Genomic DNA, 24,363 nt, shown 5'->3' on the forward strand with positions numbered 1-24,363 from the left:
ACGGGCTGGGGCTCCCCGTCTCCTCCCGGCGGGGAGGTCCTCGCTGCCGCCTCGCCCTCTTCTGACCCTCCCTGCCAACGGCCCCCGGGCCTCCGAAGGACACCCGGGAGACGCTGACGATGCCGACATCTGTTGGCTGGAAAGGGCTTGGTACCAAGGCGAAGCTGCTGCTGGAGACCGCTTCTCACTCGGTTTGGCATCCTCCCCGGCCCATCCACTGCCTCCGTCTTTGAAAGGTCGGGAGTTTGTTACTAATGCCCTTTGGAGAACAAGGAGCTGTCCCTCAGCAGCAAAGCTGAAAGCAAGTCATCTCGGGAGAGCACCAGCGCTTTTTGTGCTGAAGCGTGCAAGCAAGGAAGGAAACCCCGCTCTCTTGCCCCACGCCATCCCTGGCGTGTACTCTTCACCCCCTCCTTTTGGTAACACCTCCATTTCCCTCTCTCGTCACAGGGAACCGCTACGAACTCAAGAGCTTCAATCAGACAACAGCTCTTAATGGCTTACTTCTGCAAGTAAGAAACTCGTAGAATCTTTTCCTAAGTCACGTATTCACCTACCCCTTGCTTCTTCCTGCTGAAAAAGTGCAGTCCTGCAAAACGTCTTTTATTACAAAAAAGTTTAAAAATCACGGTCGCTAGGAGATGCTTCCAAATGCAAACAGAACCAATGCACCCCCATTTCCCGCAGCAAAACACAACACATTCCTGCCAAGGGCACAGGACAGGAACCCCGCGATGCTGCAGCCGTTCCTCTACAGGTTCAGAGGCTGACCCAGCTTCCCAGTCTCTGCTTCGGGATCAGCAGCCTTCGGCTCCCGGACCACAGCTGCTAAGGAGCAAGACAGCTCGTGGTGAAGGTCCGACAGCTCCTGCCTGGTCTTTGCACAGCAGTCTTGGGCCAGCTGCGTCCGCACAAGGGACACCTGAAAGAGGCAAAAGGCTGAGCTCAGACACGCCCGCACTGTGAGGACCATCCGTAGCTCCACGGTACCGGCTGTCGGGGAAGACGCACCCTCGAACTCCAGCCCTTGCAGACGCTTTGTCCCTGGGGAATGGGAAGGAACAGTCACCCCGACTGAACTTAGATTACCAACAACCCAGGCTTCTTTCTGGCGTACCGTTCGCACGTACAACACCGAGACATCGCCCGTATATTGAAGACAGAGGTTCCTACAGGATTTCGTAACCCCACTCTTTTTATCAAAAGAGAGATTTGGGCTACTGACACCTTAGTTCCACATGCTTTTTCCTCAGCAGGAGCACTACTGGCTACACAAGGTAGTGAAGAACCGTCCTGCTATGACCTAGGTGAAAGACTTGTCAGCTAGCGCATGACGAGGGAGCAAACTCTCATTTCTCCTAACGTCAGAGCATTTCACCACTGAGCAGAGCATAATGCGATGAACTAAGCCCAGGGGGGAAATGAGCCCTAAAGGACTGCTGAGGCCTTGCAAAGCCTCAAACTCTCCTCTTTCCTGGCAACACGGGGTTGTGCCTGCGGGGCTTCTTGGTGGGAGGGACCCAGCTGCTCTCACCTCTGGTGAGGTTTGCAGTGCAGAGCAGCCACAGGGGCTCTGGCATGTTGCCCTCTGCCTGCTTTGGAGCGGAGGAGATGCCAGCACTGGGAGCAGCGCTCGGTGCTCTGCCCTTTTGGGGAAAACAGCTCAGGTGAGAGGTCTTCCTCTCTTTTCAGAGTGACGCGTGCTTTGCCAAGGGCTGTGGTCCACACGGGAATGTGATCCCCAACCTCAAGCCAGCAATATGAAAATATTCCTTCTCAGCAAGTGAACTCAAATAACGGAAGCAATTCCTCAAGGAGTTTTATGGCTTATGGAACCTGCTACGTTTGAATCACAATACCGAGGTCTGTCCACATAAAGCCAAGCCAGATGAAAAGCGGGACCCTGATCTGCTAAGCATCTAGAGCAGACTAGGTGCGAAACGCGGGCAGCCAGCTCCAGAAGGGGAATGCGCGGTGCTGAATTAGAAGCCCGTAGTGCACACGGCAAGTAAGACGTCAGAGGGACTTCAGACACGGAGGCTTCCTGGTGAAAACGTCCTTAAGATACAACTTGATGGCTTCAGCAGTATTCTCGGCTCACTTGCCAGAGCTGAGCGTCATGCACTTCACTCACATAAATCCTACGTGCATTTTGCCCTCAACACCTGTGAAGATTCACCTCCTCAGGGAGCCCGGGTGTACCAGACCCATAGAAGTACCCAGAGGAGAAGGCTGGCGACTGCTGCTACTGCCAATACCACTGTCCAAGGATGCAGCAGGGTTCAGGAGCTGGGATGTACATTCTTACGCTGATAAAACAAATGGCCATGGAGCGTTTAGGTCTCTGACTCAGTCCGATATTGGGATCGCGATTAGCACAGAATAGCAACACGAGACTAACGACTGCCGGAAGGCTGTAAGCTCTGGCGCTGCCTCACATCCCTGGAGCTCTAATATGATGCAAGCTCCACTGTTAATTGAGCCAAGGGAAAATAGGAAGGGTCAACAAGACGAGTAAGACTCAAGGGGAACATCCCTAGAATATTCTCTACTTTCCGGCGAGTTCCAGTTTTCTGAATTTCCTCCAATCCCTCTCCCACCATGCCTGACCTTTAGGCAAGTCGGAGACTAGACCGAGGTGAATGATGCTGTTTGGCCATGGCCAACAGATGTGTCTGACGGGGTATTTCCACTGCCTGGTGTACTCGCTTCCTGACAGCCAAACAAAACTCGGGCTCTAGCATCGTGCAAAGTTGTGCCCGTCAGCACAGCCACAGCAGCTTTTGATGAGAGCTTTCCTACTCCTCACCTGGTTCTGCAACTCAGCTAATCGACGACTGCAGCGCGCGTGAGACTCCTCCTGTGAAGAAAACACAAGGGTTTCTTTTTCGTCTCCAGTTTGGCCAGGGCCACGGTCTGTATCCGACTTCTATTAGGTCTACGCTGGGGGGCTGCTGCCATTGTTCCTCTCTATGGCCAGACCCTCCTCCCACCGAGTAAGGTTCTGTTCTCACCTGTCTAGAAGCAGGCATCTTGTGCTGGTCAGAGAGAGAAAATCCGCCTGCATCTGCCAGCGACGGACCCCTACAACATCTCTTCAGACTCCTCCGTTCACGTTCCACCTGCACGTTGGACAGGAGAAAGGGTCACAGAAACCTGCCGCCAACCAAGGAGCAAAAGGACCTCTGGACATCATGGCAAGGAGATTTCTGTTCAGAGACTGTTGAGGGCACCAGAGAACGTCGGGGGCAAGAAACACTCGAAGTAGACCGTGGAAGAGAAAGAGCAAGAGGAAACAGCTCCTGACACAAGAGTGTCAAATGTGTGTCTGTGGGGACACGGGGGCAAGAAGGGTGGCACCGGAGTGAATGTGCACTTGTGAAGGCAATGGGCTGCCAGAAGAGAGAGAAAATACGAAAGTGTGTGTCCACAGGGAAAAGCGGGAGAGGGAAGGAAACAAGCAGAGGACTCCAAAGTGCTCTCTGTGGAAACGTGTTGTGTTCCAGAGGACCGTGAGGCTCTGCAGAGGCAGTGAAAGCCTGTTTCACCTGCTCAAGAGTCCTCCTGAGCTCAGCGTTGAGTTGCTTCAGCTCAGTCTTCTCAAGTTCCTGCCTTGCAACTGCTCGCTGCAGACATTCCAGCCGCTGCGACAGGATTCTCTTCTCCGAGAGCCATGATAGCTGCTCCCCCTCTGCAACAGCCTGCTGGGTATTCAGAGAGGAGATGACGTGAGCTGGTGCCGCATAAAGGTTAGAAGGGCCAGAATCAACCAGTCGGGGAGAGTGACCGGACTCAGGAACGGACAGTGCTAAGTCCCTTCTTCTCCTCCTGGTCCACAGGCCAAAGCAACACACTCTCTTCCCAGGGCCCTCCTCCAGGTCACCTTGGAGAAATCCACACAAATTTGCCTTCATGCTTTTTGGACTGCGGCACAATGAAGCCTGATCAGGCAATGGTACGAATTCCGTTATTTTTAATACACTGGAAAACCTGTACCTCAGAAATCTAAATCGCTGAAAGCACCATCAGTGTAGCTGCCGTTCAGCCATCGTTACAAAATTCTGCAGAGTTTGGTACATTAGTTTGGTCAGCTGTGCCCTTTCCTTTCCATGCCAAATCCTAACCACGACATGTTGGCTAAGCTTGCCTGGATAGGAGAGAACCAATTACCCATCCCCAACTTTTGGGCTTGAGTTAAAATTAACAACAAGCTCCGTAGTTCTTTCAGTAGCTCTGGGCTTGACAGAAAACATTCTAGCCGGTGAATGGTCTCTGGCCGGAGCTACACAGACAGGCAAGCCTGCTGGCTGCAATCATAGTTTCTTTGGCCAAGCAGGTCACGTATTTATGGGAATATACAGTCATTAGAATCCTTTATAGACATTTTAGTGGACTGATGATCAAGCACACCGCCTACCTGATGATGAAACCGGTCCGTGTCCCTCTCTGAAACCATGCTCTGCAGGACGGCTACTTCTTCCCTCAAAGTCCCATTGGCCATTTCACTCTTGGTAAGGGCAAGAGTCAGTGCTTGTGCTTTCTCTTTCCATTTGACTTCTCTGCTTTCAGTCTGCTTCAAAACAGCAACCACACACTCCAATTCTTCCCCCTTTGCTTTCCGCTCATCTTCCAGTTGTTGGGTTAGCTCCTTCTGCCTTTGCAAGGAACGGTCTCTCTCCTGGAGAACTCTCCTCTTCTCTGCTTCCTCTTCCTCCCATTTTTGGAGTTTCTGGATCTGTTTCTTTAGGGTCTCCTCGTCATCTTTCCATCGCAAAGCTGATGTTAATTGTTTCAGGAGTTTACTCAGCCTCCTAAGCTCTTGTTCTCTCCCTGTCAGAGTCTCCTCTAAATACCCGACTCTCTCTCTCTGGTACTTGATCTCCTCATCCTTCTTTGTCAGAGTCAGCTGAACGTGCTGGAGATCTTCCCGAAGAGCTCTCACTTCCTCTTCTTTTTGCTCACCTTGAGCCTTGGTCTCTCGTTCCCTCTCACGCAAGGCTTCTTCCAGGAGCTTCTCTTGCTCTCTGGGATGTCTAACCTCTTCGTTCTCCTCCGTTTGCCTAAACTGGAGATTCTGCAAGGTCTTCAGTTCTTCTTCTTGGCGCTGGACTTTTTGCATGAGAGTTTCGTTGTCTTCGTCTCTCTTCCTCACCACTTCCTCAAGCAGAGTCACCGTCTTCTGGCATGCTGCTAGTGCTGCTTTCGTGCTTTCGCCACGAAGCCGCAACGCGTTCATTTGCTCTGTCTGCTTGAGGAACTCCAAACGGTTCTCCTTCCATATTTGGCTCATTTTGTCTAGATCCTGCTTGCCTTCTAACTCCTTCTGCTCTCGAAGGTCCTGGACATGCTCTTGCAAAGACGCTATCTCTCGATCTCTAGCTTCTAGGGAAGATTCAGCGTATTCTAGTTTTTGCAGTATAGCTTTAGTCTGCATCGCTGCCTCCTCCTTTTGCTGTTGAAGCTTAGAGATAGCCTCCTCCAGAACCCCTATCTTTTCTTCTCTTTCTTTCAGAGTCAGTTTGGTTGCTTGAGGATTTGTTTGCTCAGCTTCATGCTTTTCCTCCTTCTCCTCGCATGCCTCACATCGCTTTCTAAGGGATAAAATTTCTTGCTCTTTTTCCTCTAGTGCCACTTGAAGACGCTGCAGAATTTCCTTCTGCTGTTCAGAGTCTTGTTCTTGGTTTTGGAAGGTCTCAATCAGCTCCTTCTGAGATTCAATCACAAAATTCTTCTCTTTCAGTATTGCCGTAGTGTATTCCAAGTCTCTGCGTACGACATTCATCTGTTCTCCTGTTTTCTCCTCATAGCTCCTTGTTTGTTGCTTTTGGATGTCTACGAGTCTGTCCTTCTCTTTTAAGGTTTCTAAGGTCTGCTCCAGCTGGTCACGGACAGCCCTTAACTGCATTTCCATGACTTCTTCAGCTTCCTGGATTTGCTTTTGTTGTGACTCAAGCTCTTGATCTTTTTCAGATAAAGAAAGTGTCATCTTCTCTACTTTACCATGAAGCTCTTGCAGGTACCCCTCTTGCTGTTCCTTGTACTGCTGCCAGAGTCTTAACGGATCCCTTGGAGAATCACACTCGCTCTCTCTGTCCTTAAGAACTGCCCTCAGGTGTTCAAGGCTCGCGTGCAGAGATTGCACCTGCGCTCTCTCCATTTCCAGTTCTTGGATCTGCTGAGTCAGAGGCACAAGCTCTAAGTTTTTCTCCTTCAAGTTGCCTTTCATATGATCAAGATCCACCTGCAGATTTCTCGCTTGTGATGCACCGTGTTGTTCTAGAATCATTCTTTTCCCCTCCTGCGATTTGATCTCCTGGTCTCTCTCCTCCAGCTCTTTGCTCACCTTGCTCACAGCAGCCCTCTGCATTTCTCGCTGCTTCTCCAGGTCCCGTATCTGTTCTTGCTGGGATCTGATCTCCCGGTCTCTCTCTTGCAGGTCTCTGCTCATTTTGCTTACAGCAAGCCTTTGTTTTTCTTGCTGCTTCTCCAGGTCCCGTATCTGTTCTTGCTGGGCTTCCATCTTCTCGTTTTTCTCTGTTATGTCCTTAATAACGTGAGCGAGAGTAGTTTTATGCATTTCTTTCTGCTTTTCCAGCATTCTCACCTGCTCCTGGTACAACTTCATTTCTCCCTCCCTCTCTGACAGGATGGCAGTCATATGAGTGAGAGTCTCCTGCAAAGCTTTTCCCTGTGCTGCCTCTTTCTGGAGCATCTGGATTTTCTCCCACTGCATTTCCACTTCCTCGTTTTTCATTTTTAAGATGGACAACGTCGTTTGAAGTTCTTGTTCAAGGCAGTGAGTCACATCTGTGGCTGTATTTGCTCGGGTTTCAGAGGCTGTGACTGATTCCTGAAGAAGTTTTACCTCCCATACCAGTTTTTCTTTAACTGCTTGCAGTCTGTCCCGTTCATGCTGCAAAACAGTGAGAAAAAGATTCAATAATTCCATCCATATAGGTTTGCTTGTCGTACCAGATTTGAACTCCGGCTTCAGTGGCAGTCAAGGGCTGCCCCCTCTCTCCCTGCCTCTCGGGATGTTGTAGACCCTTCCTGTGCCACCCTTTAGGTTGCGTCTTTCCCAGCTTACTCAGCCAGTCCCATCTTCCTCTTTGCCCTTCTCTGAACCTCTTCTAGCTCTAGTGTGTTCTTTTGGGGAGGAGCCGCCAGAACTGCAGCCAGGATTTACAGTCCAGACTAGGCACGATTTAGGCAGTGGCTTGATGATGTTCTCTCCATTAGGGAAGAAAGGGAAGAGAGAACAACCCCAACATTTGATTTCCCGATTTTGGGGGGTCTTTTTTTTTGGACCTCTTCTGTGTAGAGTTTTCATGGTACCATCTTCTAGAACCCCACTGTCCCCTCTTGAAGGAGTAATGGTCAGATCGCAGTCTGTCATTCTGTGTTTGAAATCAGGACGAGTTTTCCCCTCGCAGCCATACATATTTATCTGGATCAGCACTTTTGTTTCTCACATGGCTCTATTTTTTCCCCACTGTCTGCTCTCAGATGGGCAATGTGGAACAGCTTTCTGTGACTGGCAAACTTTGTCTTCTCACCCCTTTTTCCAGATCCAGATATTTAGAAATCTAAATATGGAAGTGGACACAAATAATTGCCCAAACCATGCAATGTAAATAGAGATAAGTTTGAAAATTACTTTGACTAAAGCTTCGAGGGCAGAAATCATGGAATCGTAGACTCGTTTAGGTGGGAAAAGACCTTGAAGATCATCGAGTCCGACTGTTACCCTAACACTGCCACGTCCACCACTAAACCATGTCCCTAAGCACCACGTCTACACGTCTTTTAAATACCTCCAGGGACGGCGACTCAACCACTTCCCTGGGCAGCCCGTTCCAATGCTTGAGAACCCTTTCGGTGAAGAAATGTTTCCTAATATCCAATCTAAACCTCCCCTGGTGCAACTTGAGGCCGTTTCCTCTCGTCCTATCGCTTGTTACTTGGGAGAAGAGACCGACACCCACCTCGCTACAACCTCCTTTCAGGGAGTTGTAGCAAGCCTCCTTTTCTCCAGACTAAACAACCCCAGTTCGCTCCCCATCAGACTTGTTCTCCAGACCCTTCCCCAGCTTCATTGCCCTTCTCTGGACGTGCTCCAGCACCTCCGTGTCTGTCTTGTAGTGAGGGGCCCAAAACCGAACACAGGATTCGAGGTGCGGCCTCACCAGTGCCGAGCACAGGGCCACGACCAATTCCCTGCTCCTGCTGGCCACGCTGTTTCTGATACAGGCCAGGATGCCGTTGGCCGCCTTGGCCACCTGGGCACACTGCCGGCTCATGTTCAGCCGGCTGTCGACCAATACCCCCAGGTCCTTTTCCGCCACAATTTTCAGAATTGAGGAAAATAAACACCCTGAATCGGAACTGAGTTTTATATGACTACAGCATCTTTTCCTGCTCAATCAGAAGAATGCAATTGGAAAAGTTAAACCAAAAAACAACCACTGCTATAAATAACACTCTTCTGCTCCTGTGGTGCTGAGTGGTCTCTCCACATAGTTTGTGATACAGGTCATCTTAACTATCCCTCCTTTCTGGCCTGTCTTCTCTTACCCAAGGTGATGACCCTGCTAATTCAGCTACATGGCAAAAGTCTGGGAAACAAGGAATGCTGAGTGGAAGGAAGGGGAAAATGAGGGAAACTTGGTCAGCATTTGCGTACTCTGTATCTTCTCAGATTTGGACTGAACCTGTACAAGACCGCCCAAAATCAGCTCTCCACTGGAAAAAGTTGCTCCTTAGAAGGATTAACAGAAGGCCAAAAAATGTGTAAGAAATGGCCCTTTACAGCATCTGACAGTCTCACCAGGACCTCCTTTCTTTGCTTCTCAGTGCTCTCGAGTTTCTTTTCCAGAGACGCCACCTCTTGATGCAGAGTCATAGCCTCCTTCTTTAGGCACTCTTCGGAGGCTGCTAGCTGGTATGTCAACTCTTCCACCTCAAGTAAAACACAACAAAGCAGTCAGAGACTACAGCTTGTCACTGTCAGCCATATCATGTACTGTGAGGAAAGGGAAAGGACAACTTTGAATTTCACCCTATCATGAGAGTACCAGATTCAAATGGATACAGCCGACTTGTTTAAAAATCTAGGTGGGTCACCACATTCATCTGAAAAACCACCTTAAAAAAACAGGACCAGCAGAAATCCATTCTGATGATTACTGGCAAACAGGCAAAAGGACGAGCCCATCTGTCCAGGGAGGAGCTGAGATTCAGCTGGCCGGTAAGTCTCCTTCAGACCAGCTGAGGTGGAGACCACAGCATGATGGCAGTCAGAGGCATTACCCCATCAGCCTGCTGCTCTGCGATGGAAAGGCAAGAAGGGGAGAGACCACCTGTCTGGTGACTGCAGTAGCTACTGCTGTTTCAGTCACCTGTTTTTGTAGAGCATCCCTCTGCTGAAGAAGGATATTCATTTCCTCTTTGACGGTTTGGTGCCGCTCCTCCACTGCCTTGATCTTACTGCGAGTTTCCTGCAGCTCTCCTTGCAGCTTTTCTCTGACGTTCTGTAAACACAAAGGGAGAGCAAGCTACTGGGAGCTGCCATCGGGCCCAGCTTTTTCCTCTTTCTGTCTCAAAAGCACATTCATTCAGCCACTTCTTTCTGCTTTTCTACCCAGCTCGGCTTCCCTTGTAACCCTTCCTTCCCGTTGCTGATCTCCGGAGCTTACCAGGCTCCGTGCTTTCAGTGCCTGCAGTAGTCCTTGCCTCCTCAGGCGCAGCACTTATGTTTTATTTCCTCGTTACTGCCCTGCACTCTGTCACCTGGCGCCCTCAGCCTCTCTCTCAGCTTACGTCCCATTGCCAACGGCCTGTTCCTTCAACCTACCCTACTAGTCAGGCTTACCTGCCCAGTCTCTCGCTGCTCTTCCACCTCCTGCCTGAGCTGCTCTAGCTGCTGGCGGGCTTCTCTTAGCTCTCCCTGAGTTTGGAGTAGCGCCTCTAATAAAGCGTCCCTCTCACGCTCCTTTTCTAGCAGGACCTGCACAGAAATAGAGAGAAGACGGATTTAAACTTCCCATACAAAATTTGAGAGGTAAGACTCAAAGACCGACGGGCTCACACGTTCTCAAAGCACTGTGCTGCTGGTCTCCTAGGTCATTATCTGCCCGCTTGGAGGCACAGATTCCTAAGTGAGACTGGCAGTACAAACAGGGTCCACCCGTGATTGAATCTTCAACAAGCTCGTAGTCATCCATCAGGAAAACGTGTGGCATTTCTCAAGTGTCTCGCCTTGCCGCTGAGGGCATCCCTCGTCTTCTGCTGTGTCCTGTTTGTCTTTCAATAGCGACTTTCGCACCTAGTTAGCAGCCCGATAACCAGCCAGCTCTCTCCTTGCTGTGCAGGCGGCTTCCTTTGCGAGCTCACTCATTGTGAGACACGGTTATGGTGTTCATGTTCTCTTCAGGCCTGCAACGCGCTCCCTGCCTTTCTTAAAACCTATGCTCTGGTAGCCTCTCGATTTAGAGGCCCTCTCCCTCATGGCACAAAGCTCTCGTCGTTGCTAAAGCACCTCTCACGCTTACAAAGGGGCATCCAAGAGACACTTCTACCCAGACGGACAGTGTCCAGAGAAGCACTGCCAATAAGGAGCCCAGAAGAGTAAAAAAACCACACAAATTCTCCTTTCACAGTCTTTACCTCTTGCTTGGCATTTTCGACTCTAGTTCGTTCCTCTTCTTGCTGAGCTTGCATGGTGGCAACTTTCTGCTTCATATCAAAGAGCGTCTCCTCGTGCTCCCTTTCTGTCTCTGCCTTCTCCTTTTCCCATTGCTCCAGCATCTCCTGTAGCTCTGAACGGTGCCCTTCCCGCTCTCTTGCCTGATGAGGGGAGGAAAAGACGTCAGGATGGAGTCCCAGCCAAGCTCCTCAAGAAAATGTGAAGCGTCATCCCTCCCACAAACCCCCACCTCAACAGTGCACAGTAGTGTCTTCGAGCCCTCCGTAAATCACATCCTGTCAAGGAACTTCAAAGGAGATGTTACCTTCCCCTCTCTGATGGCAGCCTGCCTCCTAGCACCTCCCTCCTCGGGATTTCTCTCTGTTCTCAGAGTCTCTATTTTCAAAGCTCAACTCCGTTCTCATCAACGAAAAGATGCAGATGGACTGCAGGGTGAGAAAGGGGCCAGCACCCCGATGCGCTAGTCACAAGACAGGCCACGAACTGAAGTACCAGGAACAAGGGGTCTGTTCCGTATGCTTTAAGCCCAAATACCTCCGTCAACCATGAGAGGACAGAAAGGAAGGAACAAAGTTCCCGTGACTGCAGCTGGCAGCAATGTAAGGAGTCTACTTCATGGTAGACAGGAGCCTGGTAAGATCCTACCCCTTTGCTGCCATGCTTTGGGTGGGGACCGCCCAACCTTCTGCTGAACGCGTCCCTGAATCTGTGGCTGCAGTTACCGTCCCAACATAGTCCTGTGGGTCTTCACGTGCCTTCAAGTACGAGCCACTGGCTCTGCTGCCCGACCTAGCCACGTGTGGCCTATGACAGATGATTGCTGCCACTTCGCACCTTTCTCAGGCTGTTACTCTTCTAAAGCCAGCCCACAAACCTTGCTTGAAGAATTCAAAAGCACATTGTTTCCTACCAGGTCTTGCAGGAGCTTGTTTATTTCCACCTCGTGATCAGTTTGCCGAAGCCTGAGGGTGCTGTCGTACTGCCGCTCTGTCTGCAAGAGCTCTTGTGCCATGTTTTCCCGTTCCCGCCTCATTAGAGATCTCTCTGCTTCCAGCTCACGTTGAAGGCACTTCACTTCCCCTGCAAACACACAAACGGCAAGATTCAGTGCCTACACAAACAGGGCTTCTGACTTCACTGACCTTAAGCCATTTCAATTTCAGTGCAGGAGGGATCTGTCTCCAGCTCCTTCACTCCTCAGAAGCACTGCGGACAGAGAGCTCTTTTTATACCACCTTCCCTAGGCAGGGGGATCACCAGAAACAAAGCACACGAGGCTCTCACCTCGTATCACCTCCTTGGCCTGCGTGGCTGCGTGAAGTTGGATTTCGAGCTGACTCCTGGCGATCTCCAGCTGAGATAAGTGCTGCTGCGCCTCAAACAGGCTGGATTCCAGGGTCTCCTTCACTGACCTACGAGTTGCAAATACGGGGAGAAATGAGTTTCTTGCTCCTGACACCCACAGGGAGTTACTGCAGTGAGAAGTCGTTCAAGATCCCTACCCGTGAGTACGGAAAATGGGTTGCGTGGAAACTTGTATACAGAAAGCATACCTCTGCCATTTAAAATAGCAATGCAGGCCCCTCCGAGGGGATGCCCAGGCTTTACTTACGACCTAGCGTAACGCAGAAAGCCCGGCCGAATTTGATCTCAACAGCCAACTCTTAAATTGCCGTTCTCTGATCTATGACACACGGGTAGCCGTGCCCACAAGGTCTGTGCCAGCAAGCAAAAGCCCAGCCTCTGCTCACAGCCCTCATCTCATCAGCACTTCCAAGTTGTCTGCAGGGGCACAGAATAGGAGCATTTCCCTGGCTGACTCGTGACTTTTTAATGCTGTTCCTAGTGTAGGTAATTCTCCAGACTCCCTATATTTAAAAGGGACTAAAGAAATACATCAGATGATACAATAAAACCTCATGCTTGTAGCAGCATTTGGAAGAAATATGAACTAGATTTTACCTGAACAAGGACTACCTGAAAGGAGAGACGGGTATCCTTCAGTTTAAACTGTTGGAAGTTCAAGAGAAAAACTTGCTACTTTTCTTTAAGCGTTGCTAATGAAGTAGGCAGTAGCCCAAATGACTCGTCGCTCCTTAAAATGGAAGTTGTAGTACTGCAGAGGCAAACCGTTACATCCACAGACTTCAACCGACGGCTGCGTATGACACACGGGATTTTGGAACCAGGAGCTGAAGTTACCTCCCTGATCTAACGCAGCGTCCTGTGTGCCAGGTTCCTACAATACACAGCCCTGCCTCACTAGTACAGGGATGCAATCAGGACAGCATCCTTCAGGGTACAGGGGCGCCTGAGCGCCCCAACTTTGATGAACAATGGAGGATGTGTCTTCAAGAAAGAGAACAAGCACATATTTCTGATTACGCCAATCTCTGGCAGTCCAAAGTAACTATGCTCCATTTTAAGGATAAGCCAAAGTCAGCCTCTAAAACAGAACAGAAAAGATAGAGTCCAAAACTGTGACAACAAAAGGCTCTTGAGAACAACACCTGGCAAGAATAGTTGCTACAGCCCAATAATTGACAAAACATAATTCAGCTGGATCGAATAAGAGAAGCTGGAGCTCAGAAGAAGCAGCAGCTCTCAAGAAACAGGCTGAGTCAAAAGGGTGTTCATCAGCCTCGCTAACAACGTACTCTGGAGTGGTAAAGCGTAAAAGTCAAGAAGCATGACAAACATCATTTGTACAGCTCTGCAAGTTCAGGAGTCTTCTAAAAAACACCGAAGAGGAGGGCAAACATCTCGATACCTTGGGTTGTTTTGGGGGTGGTTTTTTTTTTTTTGGAAACGCAAACTTGTCGCATTTGATCTTAGAAACCTGATACAACAGAAGGACAGAATCTTGTTCCTTCCCTGTGTAACTTCTCCATGACGTCTGTCTCTAAACAGCACAGTGGTAAGGAGTAAGGACCCAGACATCAGTGAGGGGCAAGAACTCCCGAAGACTGGCGAGAATTCAAAAGAGGTTTCCCTGCTGCTGGTGTAACCAACCCTAGGTCCTGCACCATAGGTAACAAGAGTTAGCTTAGAGACAGAAGGCCCTCAAGATTTTCAGCACGAGCCTCTAGCTTCACCCTAAATGGCAGTGTCCTACTCACAATGTCCGAATGTAATAGCCTTGAATTCTGAAGATCCCATGTCAAACTACTTGCTAAGGAAAGACCTATCTTCAAACGCACAGAACAAGAAACCAAAACCAGAGAGAAGCTTCAGGTTTCCGTAAACATCTGCGTGGTTTAAGTATTACTCAATGCAGAGGCAAGGTACCAGATACTGAGGAATTATATTGGCTTGCTTTGGACTTCACACAGGAATGTGCAAGGGGGCATAAACGTGAGCCCAAGGCTCAGGAGAGCTTTGTTAGCTTTCGCTGTCAGAAAAATAACATTCAAATCATGCTATAGTGTTGGGTTTTTTTTGCTCGAGATTCTTCCGTTTCCTGTCGGCGGACAGTGAAAGCATCTGAAAAGCGGAGAGGATGCAATAAACCCCCGTGCAATGATTACCACCTTTATAATTGCCTAGGGTCTCCTCCCTGCCTTTACCTGGCCTCTGCCAGCTGCTCCGAAAGGCCTTGTCTGTTCCGCTCCGTGGCTGCCAGTCGCACCTCTAGGGCAGCCTTCTCACGCACCAGCAATTCCTTCTCTTCGGACACCTTGGCCAGTGCACGCCCTTGGCGAGAGGACTCCTGGCGCAACTGCTCCAGACCACTGCTAGCTGACTCTTGCTGGCGGTAAACCTGAAAGTGGGACAAAATACAGTCAGAGTCCTTTCTCTGGAGTTCTGTCCAGAGCCAGCCAGTGCCACTGCTGAATCTCCTGGAGGAGAAAAAGCCCCTGCACTTTCTGGGCTGAAAGTTTAAGAGCACCTGCTCTGTACCGCACTGGGCTGCCAAAAGGCACTGGGACTGTTAACTTGGAAGTGATGTGTAAGGCCCTGCTGGGTAGCCTGGGACCAGACAGCTCCTTCAGGACAAACGTACATACCCCAGACTACGTGTTCTCATGCAGAAGTACTGCACTTTCCGGAACTGCCACCCTGCAAACTAAAATTCTATCAGAATCTATTCCAGTGCTGGAAATTTTCAGGAAAGTTTGCGCAAAAGCAACTTTGCTCTCTGAAGAAAGTGGAAATACACATGGTTTCTCCTTCTAGGAAAAAAAAAGGATCAAAGTGTCACCTACTTTAGCGCGTAAAGCAGTTGGATGCAAGGAGGTGATGCTTGGCAGGGCAACAGCCCCTGTGGTGAGCAGTGTCCTTTAGGGATTTATGAAAGCCTGTCTGGTGCGGCCAAAGAGATGGTAGACTCTATTTGTACAGTAGTTCATGTCAACAATACTGTTTACTTGTCTTACACAAAGAAGTTGTCTAATATACCTTGCTGGTATTCAAGCTTGAAGGTTAACCGGCATTTTTTAGCTTTTTTTCCTTCAGTGTAACACCTCTGCCGGCTATTTGCCAAACATACCACGTACTCCAAAACTAAGGCTGTCTAACAGAGAACAGACCATCAGAAACAAACAATTCTCCTCTCAAAGTTATCCCGTAACACCCCAGATTGTACGTTATGAAACTGACACTTGAATGATGGCAAACTGCCTAGTCTCCTCCAGTGATATGATTCTCCCAAGCTCTTTTTCCACTGTACCAAAATCAGTCAGTCCAGAGTAAACAGTCTTGCGTGATCACCTGCTTCTCATCTTCTTCCTCAAAGCCTGCAGAGGCTCTAGCAATTCAAAGCTGCATGTATGTCTTCAAATACAGTTTCAACAATTTCAAGATGTCATGCCCATTCTTAGCAGTACCAGACAGCAGACATCGACTTGCAGCTTTGTCCCGCTCTCTAGGCTCGAACAAATGGAGTTTTGAAAGTTGCAGACTTCACAAGAAAAAGCATAAATCGAAACACACAGCCCCGTTTGTCTTGCCTCAGAAAAAGGGTGGAGAGCTATGCTGTTTGCTCCTTTTGCCACATGTGAGAGTAGTGGCCTCACTCAGATTCATGGGCAAGACAAATCATCTCTCTGCAGCTTATCAAAAGCCAAAAAGGAGGCCAGCGCAGACAGGTGGATTAAAGGAACGTGTAGAAGCAGAGGACAACTCAAAGAATTGCAGAACACCTCTGCAAGTATCAACGCATTTCCAAAAAGAAGTAAACAAAGCCTTCTGACCTCCAGCACTACCAAGTGTCTCCTTGACAAAACCTTGACTGCAGCATCCAACAGATACGGCTTCACTGAGCCAAGCAGCCAAAAGCCCAGGTTTTTGGTCTCGCCTGATTGAGTTTCTCTTGGGTTTCTGCCTTCTCCTCTGCCAGTATCCTCAGCTCTACCTGCAGCCCTTCCTGTTGCTCCTCTGCTTTCTTCAGCAGCTGCTCCAGGTGGGCTTTCTCTGCGCAGAGCTCTTCGTTTCTTCTTTCACACAAGTTCAGCTTCTCCTGGTCAGAGATCTTTGCTCTCTCCATCTCGCCCACTTTACCTGACAGAACGCCATTCTCTTGCTCCAGCTACGATCACAGAAGCACAGAGGGAATAAAAGACAGTAAGATTTACTATGGAGAAGCTTTGGCTTGGACAGAAAAAGGAACGTTTCCATATTCAGACAGTCATACTGTCGGAAGGCAAGAGGTCTGAAAAGAAGCAGCAGCTGGAGACGAACACCCGGCAAGATCTTTGGCGACTCTGCTCACCTGCAACACGAGTTTCTGCAGTTGTGCCTTATCCAACGCAAGGGCTTCATTAATACCGCTCATCTTCGCTGTTGCAACATGTAGGTCAGCTACTTCAGCACTCCGCTTTTCCAGAGCCCCTGTCAACTCTGCCACCGACTGCTCTGCCTGAAGAGACAAAAGAACAACGTGAAAACAAAGACAGGAAAATCCCCGACTTTAAGCAGCAACTCCACATCCCCTTTTGTGTCTCTGCCATACTCCCACTTCGGTGTTCCCAATAAGCACCGAAGTTAGTGGGGACTAACTACACCAAAGAGCCTGTGTGGTCTGATCACCATTTTCCAAGAAGGAGAACAACATCGTCCCTGTCTTCTACTGCCAGAAACAACATCTGTGGTGGTCTTGCTATGACAACTCCCTCTCCCACAAGTGCTGCCTAGGAATAAGGTGACCGTACCTTTTCCAGTGCCATCGTAAGCTCATGTTTCTCTTGCTTCACCAGATCCCTCTGAAGGTGCGAATCCTCCGGTGTCTCTCTTGCGACTACCAACTCACTCTGTAATAATGAATGTTCTCCTTCAAGTGCAGCTAAGTCCTTCAGTCTATGAGAAGGGGAAAGACAAACAGGTTTTTAATGTAAGAACAGCCTCATTTCCAAAACCAAGAGTATAGAATCATAGAATCACAGAATCACTTAGGTTGGAAAAGACCTTGAAGATCATCGAGTCCAACCGTTACCCTAACACTGCCACGTCCACCACTAAACCATGTCCCTAAGCACCACGTCTACACGTCTTTTAAATCCCTCCAGGGACGGCGACTCAACCACTTCCCTGGGCAGCCCGTTCCAATGCTTGAGAACCCTTTCGGTGAAGAAATGTTTCCTAATGTCCAATCTAAACCTCCCCTGGCGCAACTTGAGGCCGTTTCCTCTCGTCCTATCGCTTGTTACTTGGCAGAAGAGACCGACATCCACCTCGCTACAACCTCCTTTCAGGTAGCTAACAGCTTCCTGCCTGTCAGTTCTCTCTCTCCCCTTTCATACGTTGGATATAAGGCTTTCCAAAGTTGTTCTTTGGCTAAGACAGACTTTTAAAGTCCAGATTACTATTCCCACAATTACTTTTGCCTTCAGCAGTGAATTGATGAAAGAGCTTGCAATCTATTCGGGGAGATGTCTATGAATTTCCAATCCAATAATCATAGGATTGCAGGATGATTCAGGGTAATATGAGTAATGTTGCAAAATGGCACTTCTTGCCCCAAAGGCCTTCTGCGCTCAGTCTTGCAAGGAAATGTCAGTACAGAGGTGCTACATTGCTTATGATGGTCCTGTGCAAATTCCTCCCAACTCCCTTAGCACAGCCCTGGGTAGCAAAAGGGCTGTACGAGAGACAGAGCTCTCTTTATGCCGGTCTCAATTTCTCACCAACAATCAGTTAGCGGCAAAACCATTGTAATATGCAATCTCTTTTCCAGTCTTGTCTTACTCAGAAGAGCTTCTGTCAGTCAGATGTTTCTTCCTATCCATTCTGTTGAAGGCAATAGTTTGACTAGGGACAGAAACAAGGCTGTACAGAATGGGCGTGTTTTAAACGTGAACACAGCCCATCTATGAATCCAAGAAGCAGCCACAAAAGATAACGTTGGTAACAGCAAAGTTTAAAACACATTTACCTGTCCTGAAGCTCCTTCTTCTCCAGGTCCCCCTTGACTTGTAAGCACATCGCTTCCCAAGTCTTCTGGCTTATTTCCTGTTCCGCTTGCTGCTGTGCCTGATCTTCTAGGACGGGTCTACCCAGAGTGACGGACTCCCAGAGCTGTATGCCAGAGTTTAGGTGGGAGCAGTTTACAAGTATAGACCCAGAAAGCCTCATTTGCTCTGCCTTCAGCTCTGACAAATCTCTGGAGAAGAATAAAGAAAGAGAGAATGTTCACACCACCATCTTTATCCGCTGACTCACCTCTGAAGCACGTAATTGCGCAACAGTAAAAGCTGGCAGGAAAGACGACATTTTCGTTGGGGGCGAATCATTCGTCTGGCACTTTGGGATCAGGACACATCTGGATAGTTGAGCCATGGGTCTATTTGACGGTCGAGGAATGAGTCGATTTTCTCCTCAGAGATAAGAAGAAATGTATGGCACAGCCAGAAGGCTTCAAGAATTAACCAGTAGGTCAGGCATCCTCTGCACATTAAGGAAAGCTTATAATCAAATAAGGTAAATGGCTGACGGTAACCCAGAGTTTGAAACCGCACGCTGACACCGGAAGAATGTACCATTACGGCTACACTATTTTTGTTTCACAGAAGGCAACTGTGAGAAAGGAACTTCAGAGCGCGCAAGAACAAGCAAACAATCACAAAAAGGAGGTATCAAACTAAGCAAAATAAATTGGATAAATGCAGTAAGACGGTAGAGAAGCTATTCTTTCTCTCAACAATGTTGGTACAGGAATAAGCGGATGCAAACTGACCAGAATAAATGTAAGCTGGAAATGAGAAGGAAAAAACCCCTATGTATTCATGAATGATCTTTCCATCAGGAGCAGTGGGAAAAGAAAGCCAGTGAGATTTAAGGCAGATTTTAATCACTCTATAAAAGGGACCGCTCTACATGCTGCATGCATAGCTTTGGTGAGTCTCTTCCAGTGTGTCCACATATGCCTGTGTCTGTGTTAATATGCCCCAAAATCAACACAGTCAAGTTCATCTGTTCGGGGCCTCTGCATTGCTTATAGCCCAAGCCCCTCAGTTTTATCTGAAAACCAGCATCAAACAAAATGATTCCGAAAATAGCCTCAAGCATGCTTAATGGCATTGCTTCAGACTACCGAAGGAGAAATCATATCTTTAGCCGCAAGTAAAGTAACATCAAGGCTCAAAAAGCAGGTGTGAAGGGAAGCTACATTTTTTCTGCAAGACATCTAGCCTCAACTTCTACTCACCGGTCAGTGGCAGTCTTCATTTCCAGGAAATGACGGCGGAAGGTTACCACCTGACGCCATAGGCTGAGTAGGCGGTTATGTTCACCCCTTGAGTAGCTGTCATAAAGCTAAACATGCAAAGACAAAAAGAAATGCCAACTCAGCCTTCCCTGTCACTGTACAGGTCTTTCGGGTAGGAGAGAGTACGACCATCATCACCAGATCTCCTTTAATAGCAGTTCCAACAGGGGCATCGAGGACTGAATAGCACCACATAAGCATCCTCAGTAGACCTGCCACCTGACTTCCAGGAAGGGAACATCCACGCTTCTCCTGCAGGAGTGGGTACCAGCAGAGCAAACTGATCAGGATTCATCATCTCGCCTTGCAGAGGTGGAGGAAGACCAAAGCAAGCCCCTCCAAGACCAGCGTCAGATTTGCTTACAACAGGCTATTGGTAAGGGAGGCCTGTCTTGTTCTTCTGTTGGCCACTCTGAATCTGAAAACACGCAGACCTCTCCGCTCTCCACTGCTTGTAGACAGTGGAGATTTAGGAACTATTCAAAAGAGGAGCGTTCATGCGTGACTGCCCTACAGTGCCCAGCAACAGCAAGCATTTGCCTGTAAGACCGAGCAGCATGGTCACAGCAGGCGGGCATCTCCCGTCACCACAATTTGCTGACACTCCTCCACCTCACACCCCCGTCTTCCGCTAGTCAACACCAATACATCCTCAATGTCGCCACAACTTTCACACAGCAAGTTCTCTGTGCCAGAAATAAAATGCATTCTCATTCCACTCTGGCATCACGTCTGACATGCCCGTAGCCTATCCTTACCTCACGTTCATTGCGCCATTCTCTCTCCTTCAATTCCAGCTCCTCCCGGGCCCTCGTCCAATCCGCCGTCAGTTTTCCAACATCTTCTTTGAGGGCTACATTAACTTCATTCGCTTTATCTAGGTGCTCCTGCAGGAGAGTGGTCACTTCTGCCAGCTTCTCACACCTTGGAAAGGGAGAAACAGCAATGAGGTCACCGAACAACAGCTATTCACAAGCAGCATCCCCGTGATTTTCCAACTCCTTCAACACTGACCTTCTTGTCAAACTGAGAGGTAGTAAAAGTGCTTCCTAGGATTAAGATCTCTCTGTTATGGCAAACTCACTTGCTTCTCCTTGCTCTGAGCCTTCAATTTCCACCTACGATTTCGGTCCCCCCTTCCTCTTCAACTTTGATGATGCCCACAGTTAACGTCTTGCCTCCCCTCCGTGCTGTCTGGTCACCGCATGCATCGCCTTTCTCTATCGTTGTCCTGATAGCCTCTTCCTCCACACCTCTCTCCAAGTTTCCATGGCCTTTTCCCTTGCAATGTTGTACCCACCACTGCCCTCACCTTCTTGTCAAGCCTCTCCCTGTCCTTGTCCTATATACGCTGTGTAAGACCTGTAGCAAAGACCCCGCCCTGTTGATCCAGTAAACTGCACACCACGAAGACAGCACCATATACATAGGGGAAACAGCTTTATATGAAACTTTCAGCTGAAAACTGGAAGGTCAAGCACTGCAGCTTAATGACTTTGGGGCCACAGACTAATATCCCACCCAGGAAACATTTCATGAACAGAATATCAAGAACTGCTGCCCTGCGAACAAGCACAAAACTCAGTTTCTGGATCGAAACGGGAGTTGTGCTTCTCCCACCTTAGCTTGCAACATACGAAACGCAGCACGCAGATGCCTTTTACACCGCACACAATTTATCTCGTGGGCAGAGGCAAAAAGGAAAGCAGAGAAAGAAATCTGGCAGAAAACGCCTGTGGTGCCAAGTGCTCTACGGGAAGACTCCGACACAAGCACAGGATATGCTATTCAGGTAAAAACACACAGGGAAACTTCTGCGCCATGAAACGTTCAGGACGTCAGGGCTTGATTCTCAACCTAAAACCGGGCTCTGCTGAGTAGCTCACCTACTGAATCATAGAGTAATTTAGGCTGGAAAGGGACCTTTGGAGGTCACCTGCGGCAACCCCCGGCTCCAAACGGAGCCATTCAGCACCCAACGCTATTACTGCACCACAGAACAACTGTGGACCTTTCTCCTTTCAAAACGGCTTGCCCAACTGCTTCCCTTGGGGAGACCAGGCAGCACTGACAGGTTTTCCCTCACTTCCATGAGCGTCCAGAACACCAAGGATGAGGTAACGCTTCTTCCTTTTACCTTTGATGCTCCTCTTCCAACTGAAGCAGCACTTTCTTCAGGCTGTGGTCTTCTGTGGCTTCCCACCTGCCTGGAAGGGATCCCTTAAGAAGAAAGGAAATGTTTAGTCAAATTCTTGTGTTCCCTCCACTACTGTTCGCATCCATCGCTTTCCCTTCCATTTGCTTGGTATCGCAGGAGCTCGTGGCTTCTTCCAGGCCACATAACAGTGTCATGACTACGGGGAGGAAGGGAGGGGAAGGGTGTTACTCAGTGTGAGTAGCTCTCCTCAGTCTCCCACTCCTGCACTCTCCCAGCTAGGTATCCTCAGCTCATGACCGTGAGCGCTCACTTCGACTTGAAGCCTGGGACTAGTCTCCTATCCTTCGTTTCCTAGGGTTACTTTGGCCGTGAAGCAGAAAGAAAAGCACAGAGCCAGCTCTCTACGTTGAACGCCAAATGCTATGTTTCAACCCATTCTTTTTCAGAGACAGCCGTACAGTGTCACAGGCAGTACACCCTCTCCTCAGACCGAGGACAAATGTTACTCCAGCTATTGCACTCTTTCACAAAATTAAAATCCTTCTTGATAGGGTTTTCTGCACTGGCATTGCTGGGACTACTGGCTGCTCTAAGAATGGCAACTGGACGAAACACTGACGGGCAAACTTAGAGTGCTTCCTTCAATCCTCAGGTAGCAAAATCTTGTTTTTCCTCTGTCATTGCTTTGGGGAACTTTTTGTCTGCGCTAACGAATGCTACGCACACTATCTTTAGATAGCAGCCTGCACACTCACCCCTCCTGCCTCCAGTTGCTGCTCCAACTCTCGACACCAGGTCCGGTACTGCAGTACCTAGACGGATACATAGGATGAAGATGAGCGAATGCAGCTTGTGGCAGCCTCGGCTCCTCCCGCATTAGCTTTTCTCCAGGTCTTCACAGCCCAAGCACAGTACCTTTCACAGTGCTGCTGATACAGTCAACCAGAAGTCGTTACGACATAGGGAAGCTTCACTTTATCTAACTTTAGAGAAACTGAGACAGGGTTTCTTTTACACGTAGTGCTACCTGCTCATCCTAAGACAGCGATGGCGAGCAGAGTGATGAGACGGGCTTAGCCAGCCATGCCTGCCCTATGGCCACTGTGAAATATGTTCATCTGATTCGTGTGATGAAGTGTGACCTTCTGTACTACATACCCTTGTATGACCACAAGCCTAAGTCTAGCAGCGTGGTTAATGTATATAGTATGTATATAGTTCCTGCTTCTTGCAAAAGCCACTTAGTGAACATTCTGGTATAGTAAATGAATTTACTATACTTTTTAGAGAAGGGGGGATTGATAGAGGGAACTAACACTTAAGGGTTAATAACAGAGCCATTGTCTAGCCTAAGCCATAAATTAACTAACAATTCCTGACTGAGATTTTACCATGGTACATCCTCCCACTTGATAAGAGCGGACAGGCCTTGAGCTGGCTCCTTAGGCCTCCTATGTAACAGCTGTAACGAGATAGTGTCCTATGTAAATCACTAACAATAAACAACTGTGAAGGGATAAGTGTTAAAGGACAAGATAACCCAATGCCCCGTTACATTCCAAGAGTCAAAGAAATTAAATGACCATATATAGACAAAGGAAGCCCAGAGTTCAACTAATGGACACAGTGAAGAAGACTATGAACGACCACCGGAGAGGAAAAAGACCCTAACCCTAATTTTACTGCGCATGCTTGGACTATGTAAATGACTTTTGGAACTCATTTTAATACGAAGCGGGGACAGGTCATGCATATGTATAGGCATATTACAAAATTATATGAATATGTAATGTTTCACTGTATATATTTATGATGAGTGCCGTGTTACGGTGTGTGTCCTGGTGGAGCGGAGACTCCCGGCACACCCAGCGCTGTTTGCTTGCCTCTATTCGTTTAATAAATTGTAAACTTTAATTGGAATCCTGTTTGGGACTAAGCATTTATAACACCACTATGTACCCCAAATCAGTATTTCCAGCGGGCTAGAAGTCCAGCGGGTGCTTGCAATTAGGGAAAGGATCAAAATCGCTTTTCAGTCTGCGGCAAGCAAAGCCAGTTCCGACCCCAGTCCTGCTCAGCCACTGCAGAACGCGGATTTCCGTTCAGCTGCAGAAGGCGAGCACGGGCCAGAAAGCAGGAGGACCCGACAGCAGCGCCGCGCCCGCCGTCGGGCACCGGGCCGGGCAGGGCGCGGCCTGCCCCGACCCCCGCCCGGCTCTGGCACCCTCCTCGCTGCCGCCGCTCCCGCGGCCCGGGCGAACCCGGCCAGAGCCGCCCGCCTCCGCCCGGGGCCGCCCAAAAGCGGCCCCGCCGGCTCGACCCCTGCCGCGGGACAGCCCCCTGCTAGCGGGGCCGGAGAAAGGGTTCGCACGCCAGGCCTCTTTCTCCGAGTACGGAAACGACCCAGCGAGAGGCGCGGCAGGGCGACAGCGGCAGCGCCCGGCGCCCAGCGCGCCTGGGCGGGCCGGGCCGGGCCGGGCGGAGCAGGGCGGCTCCGGGGCTCCCCCCGAGCTCCGGGCTCGGCGCCGTCCCGCCCGCGGCAGCGCCGGGGAGGGCCCCGCTGGGGCCGCGCGTTCGCCCCCCGCCATCTCCGCCGCCCGGTCCCCTCTCCGCGCGGCGCGGGCGGCCCGGGCAGCCCGGCCCCGCCACGGCGGCCCGGCCCCGGGCAGCTCCCCCCGGGCGGGCGCCCCCGCTCCTCACCTTCGCCTGCAGCTTCCGCACCAGCACCGCTTGGCGGTGCTGCGCCTCCTGCGAGCTCTGCAGCCGGCGCCGCAGGGAGGCCTGGCTCCGCGCCGCCAT

At 49.7% G+C, this 24,363-nt stretch overlaps 1 protein-coding gene and 1 long non-coding RNA gene across 2 annotated transcripts in view; one reads left to right on the forward strand and one right to left on the reverse strand.

The window, feature by feature from the left end:
• The window catches only part of LOC142094333 (uncharacterized), a 40,676-nt gene that overhangs the window by 12,168 nt on the left and 4,145 nt on the right, over nucleotides 1-24,363 (forward strand). The window lies entirely within an intron of this gene.
• LOC142094076 (uncharacterized) lies at nucleotides 591-24,363 on the reverse strand. The gene is made up of 21 exons (XM_075175913.1): nucleotides 24,265-24,363; nucleotides 22,320-22,376; nucleotides 21,544-21,626; nucleotides 20,165-20,330; nucleotides 19,347-19,453; nucleotides 18,075-18,302; nucleotides 16,855-16,999; nucleotides 16,416-16,562; nucleotides 16,002-16,232; nucleotides 14,272-14,465; nucleotides 12,000-12,117; nucleotides 11,616-11,816; nucleotides 10,666-10,845; nucleotides 9,872-10,006; nucleotides 9,399-9,530; nucleotides 8,828-8,959; nucleotides 4,418-6,913; nucleotides 3,549-3,704; nucleotides 3,015-3,122; nucleotides 2,810-2,860; nucleotides 591-922 (listed from the first exon to the last, which is right to left on the reverse strand). Exons 1-21 carry the CDS (start codon nucleotides 24,361-24,363, stop codon nucleotides 752-754), a joined length of 5,337 nt encoding a protein of 1,778 aa, XP_075032014.1. The 3' UTR covers nucleotides 591-751.

This window comes from Calonectris borealis, chromosome 29 (genome assembly GCF_964195595.1).
Source record: "Calonectris borealis chromosome 29, bCalBor7.hap1.2, whole genome shotgun sequence".
NCBI lineage: Eukaryota > Metazoa > Chordata > Aves > Procellariiformes > Procellariidae > Calonectris > Calonectris borealis.

Coding starts and splice junctions, on each gene's coding strand:
- LOC142094076 (XM_075175913.1), bottom strand. CDS start 24,363: ATGGCGGCGCGGAGCCAGGCCTCCCTGCGGCGCCGGCTGCAGAGCTCG. Junction 20,331..21,543: donor TTGGAAGAGGAGCATCAAAG/GTAAAAGGAAGA, acceptor TCCCTTTCCAAG/GTGTGAGAAGCTGGCAGAAG. Junction 12,118..14,271: donor GAGCAGCTGGCAGAGGCCAG/GTAAAGGCAGGG, acceptor TGCAACTCGTAG/GTCAGTGAAGGAGACCCTGG.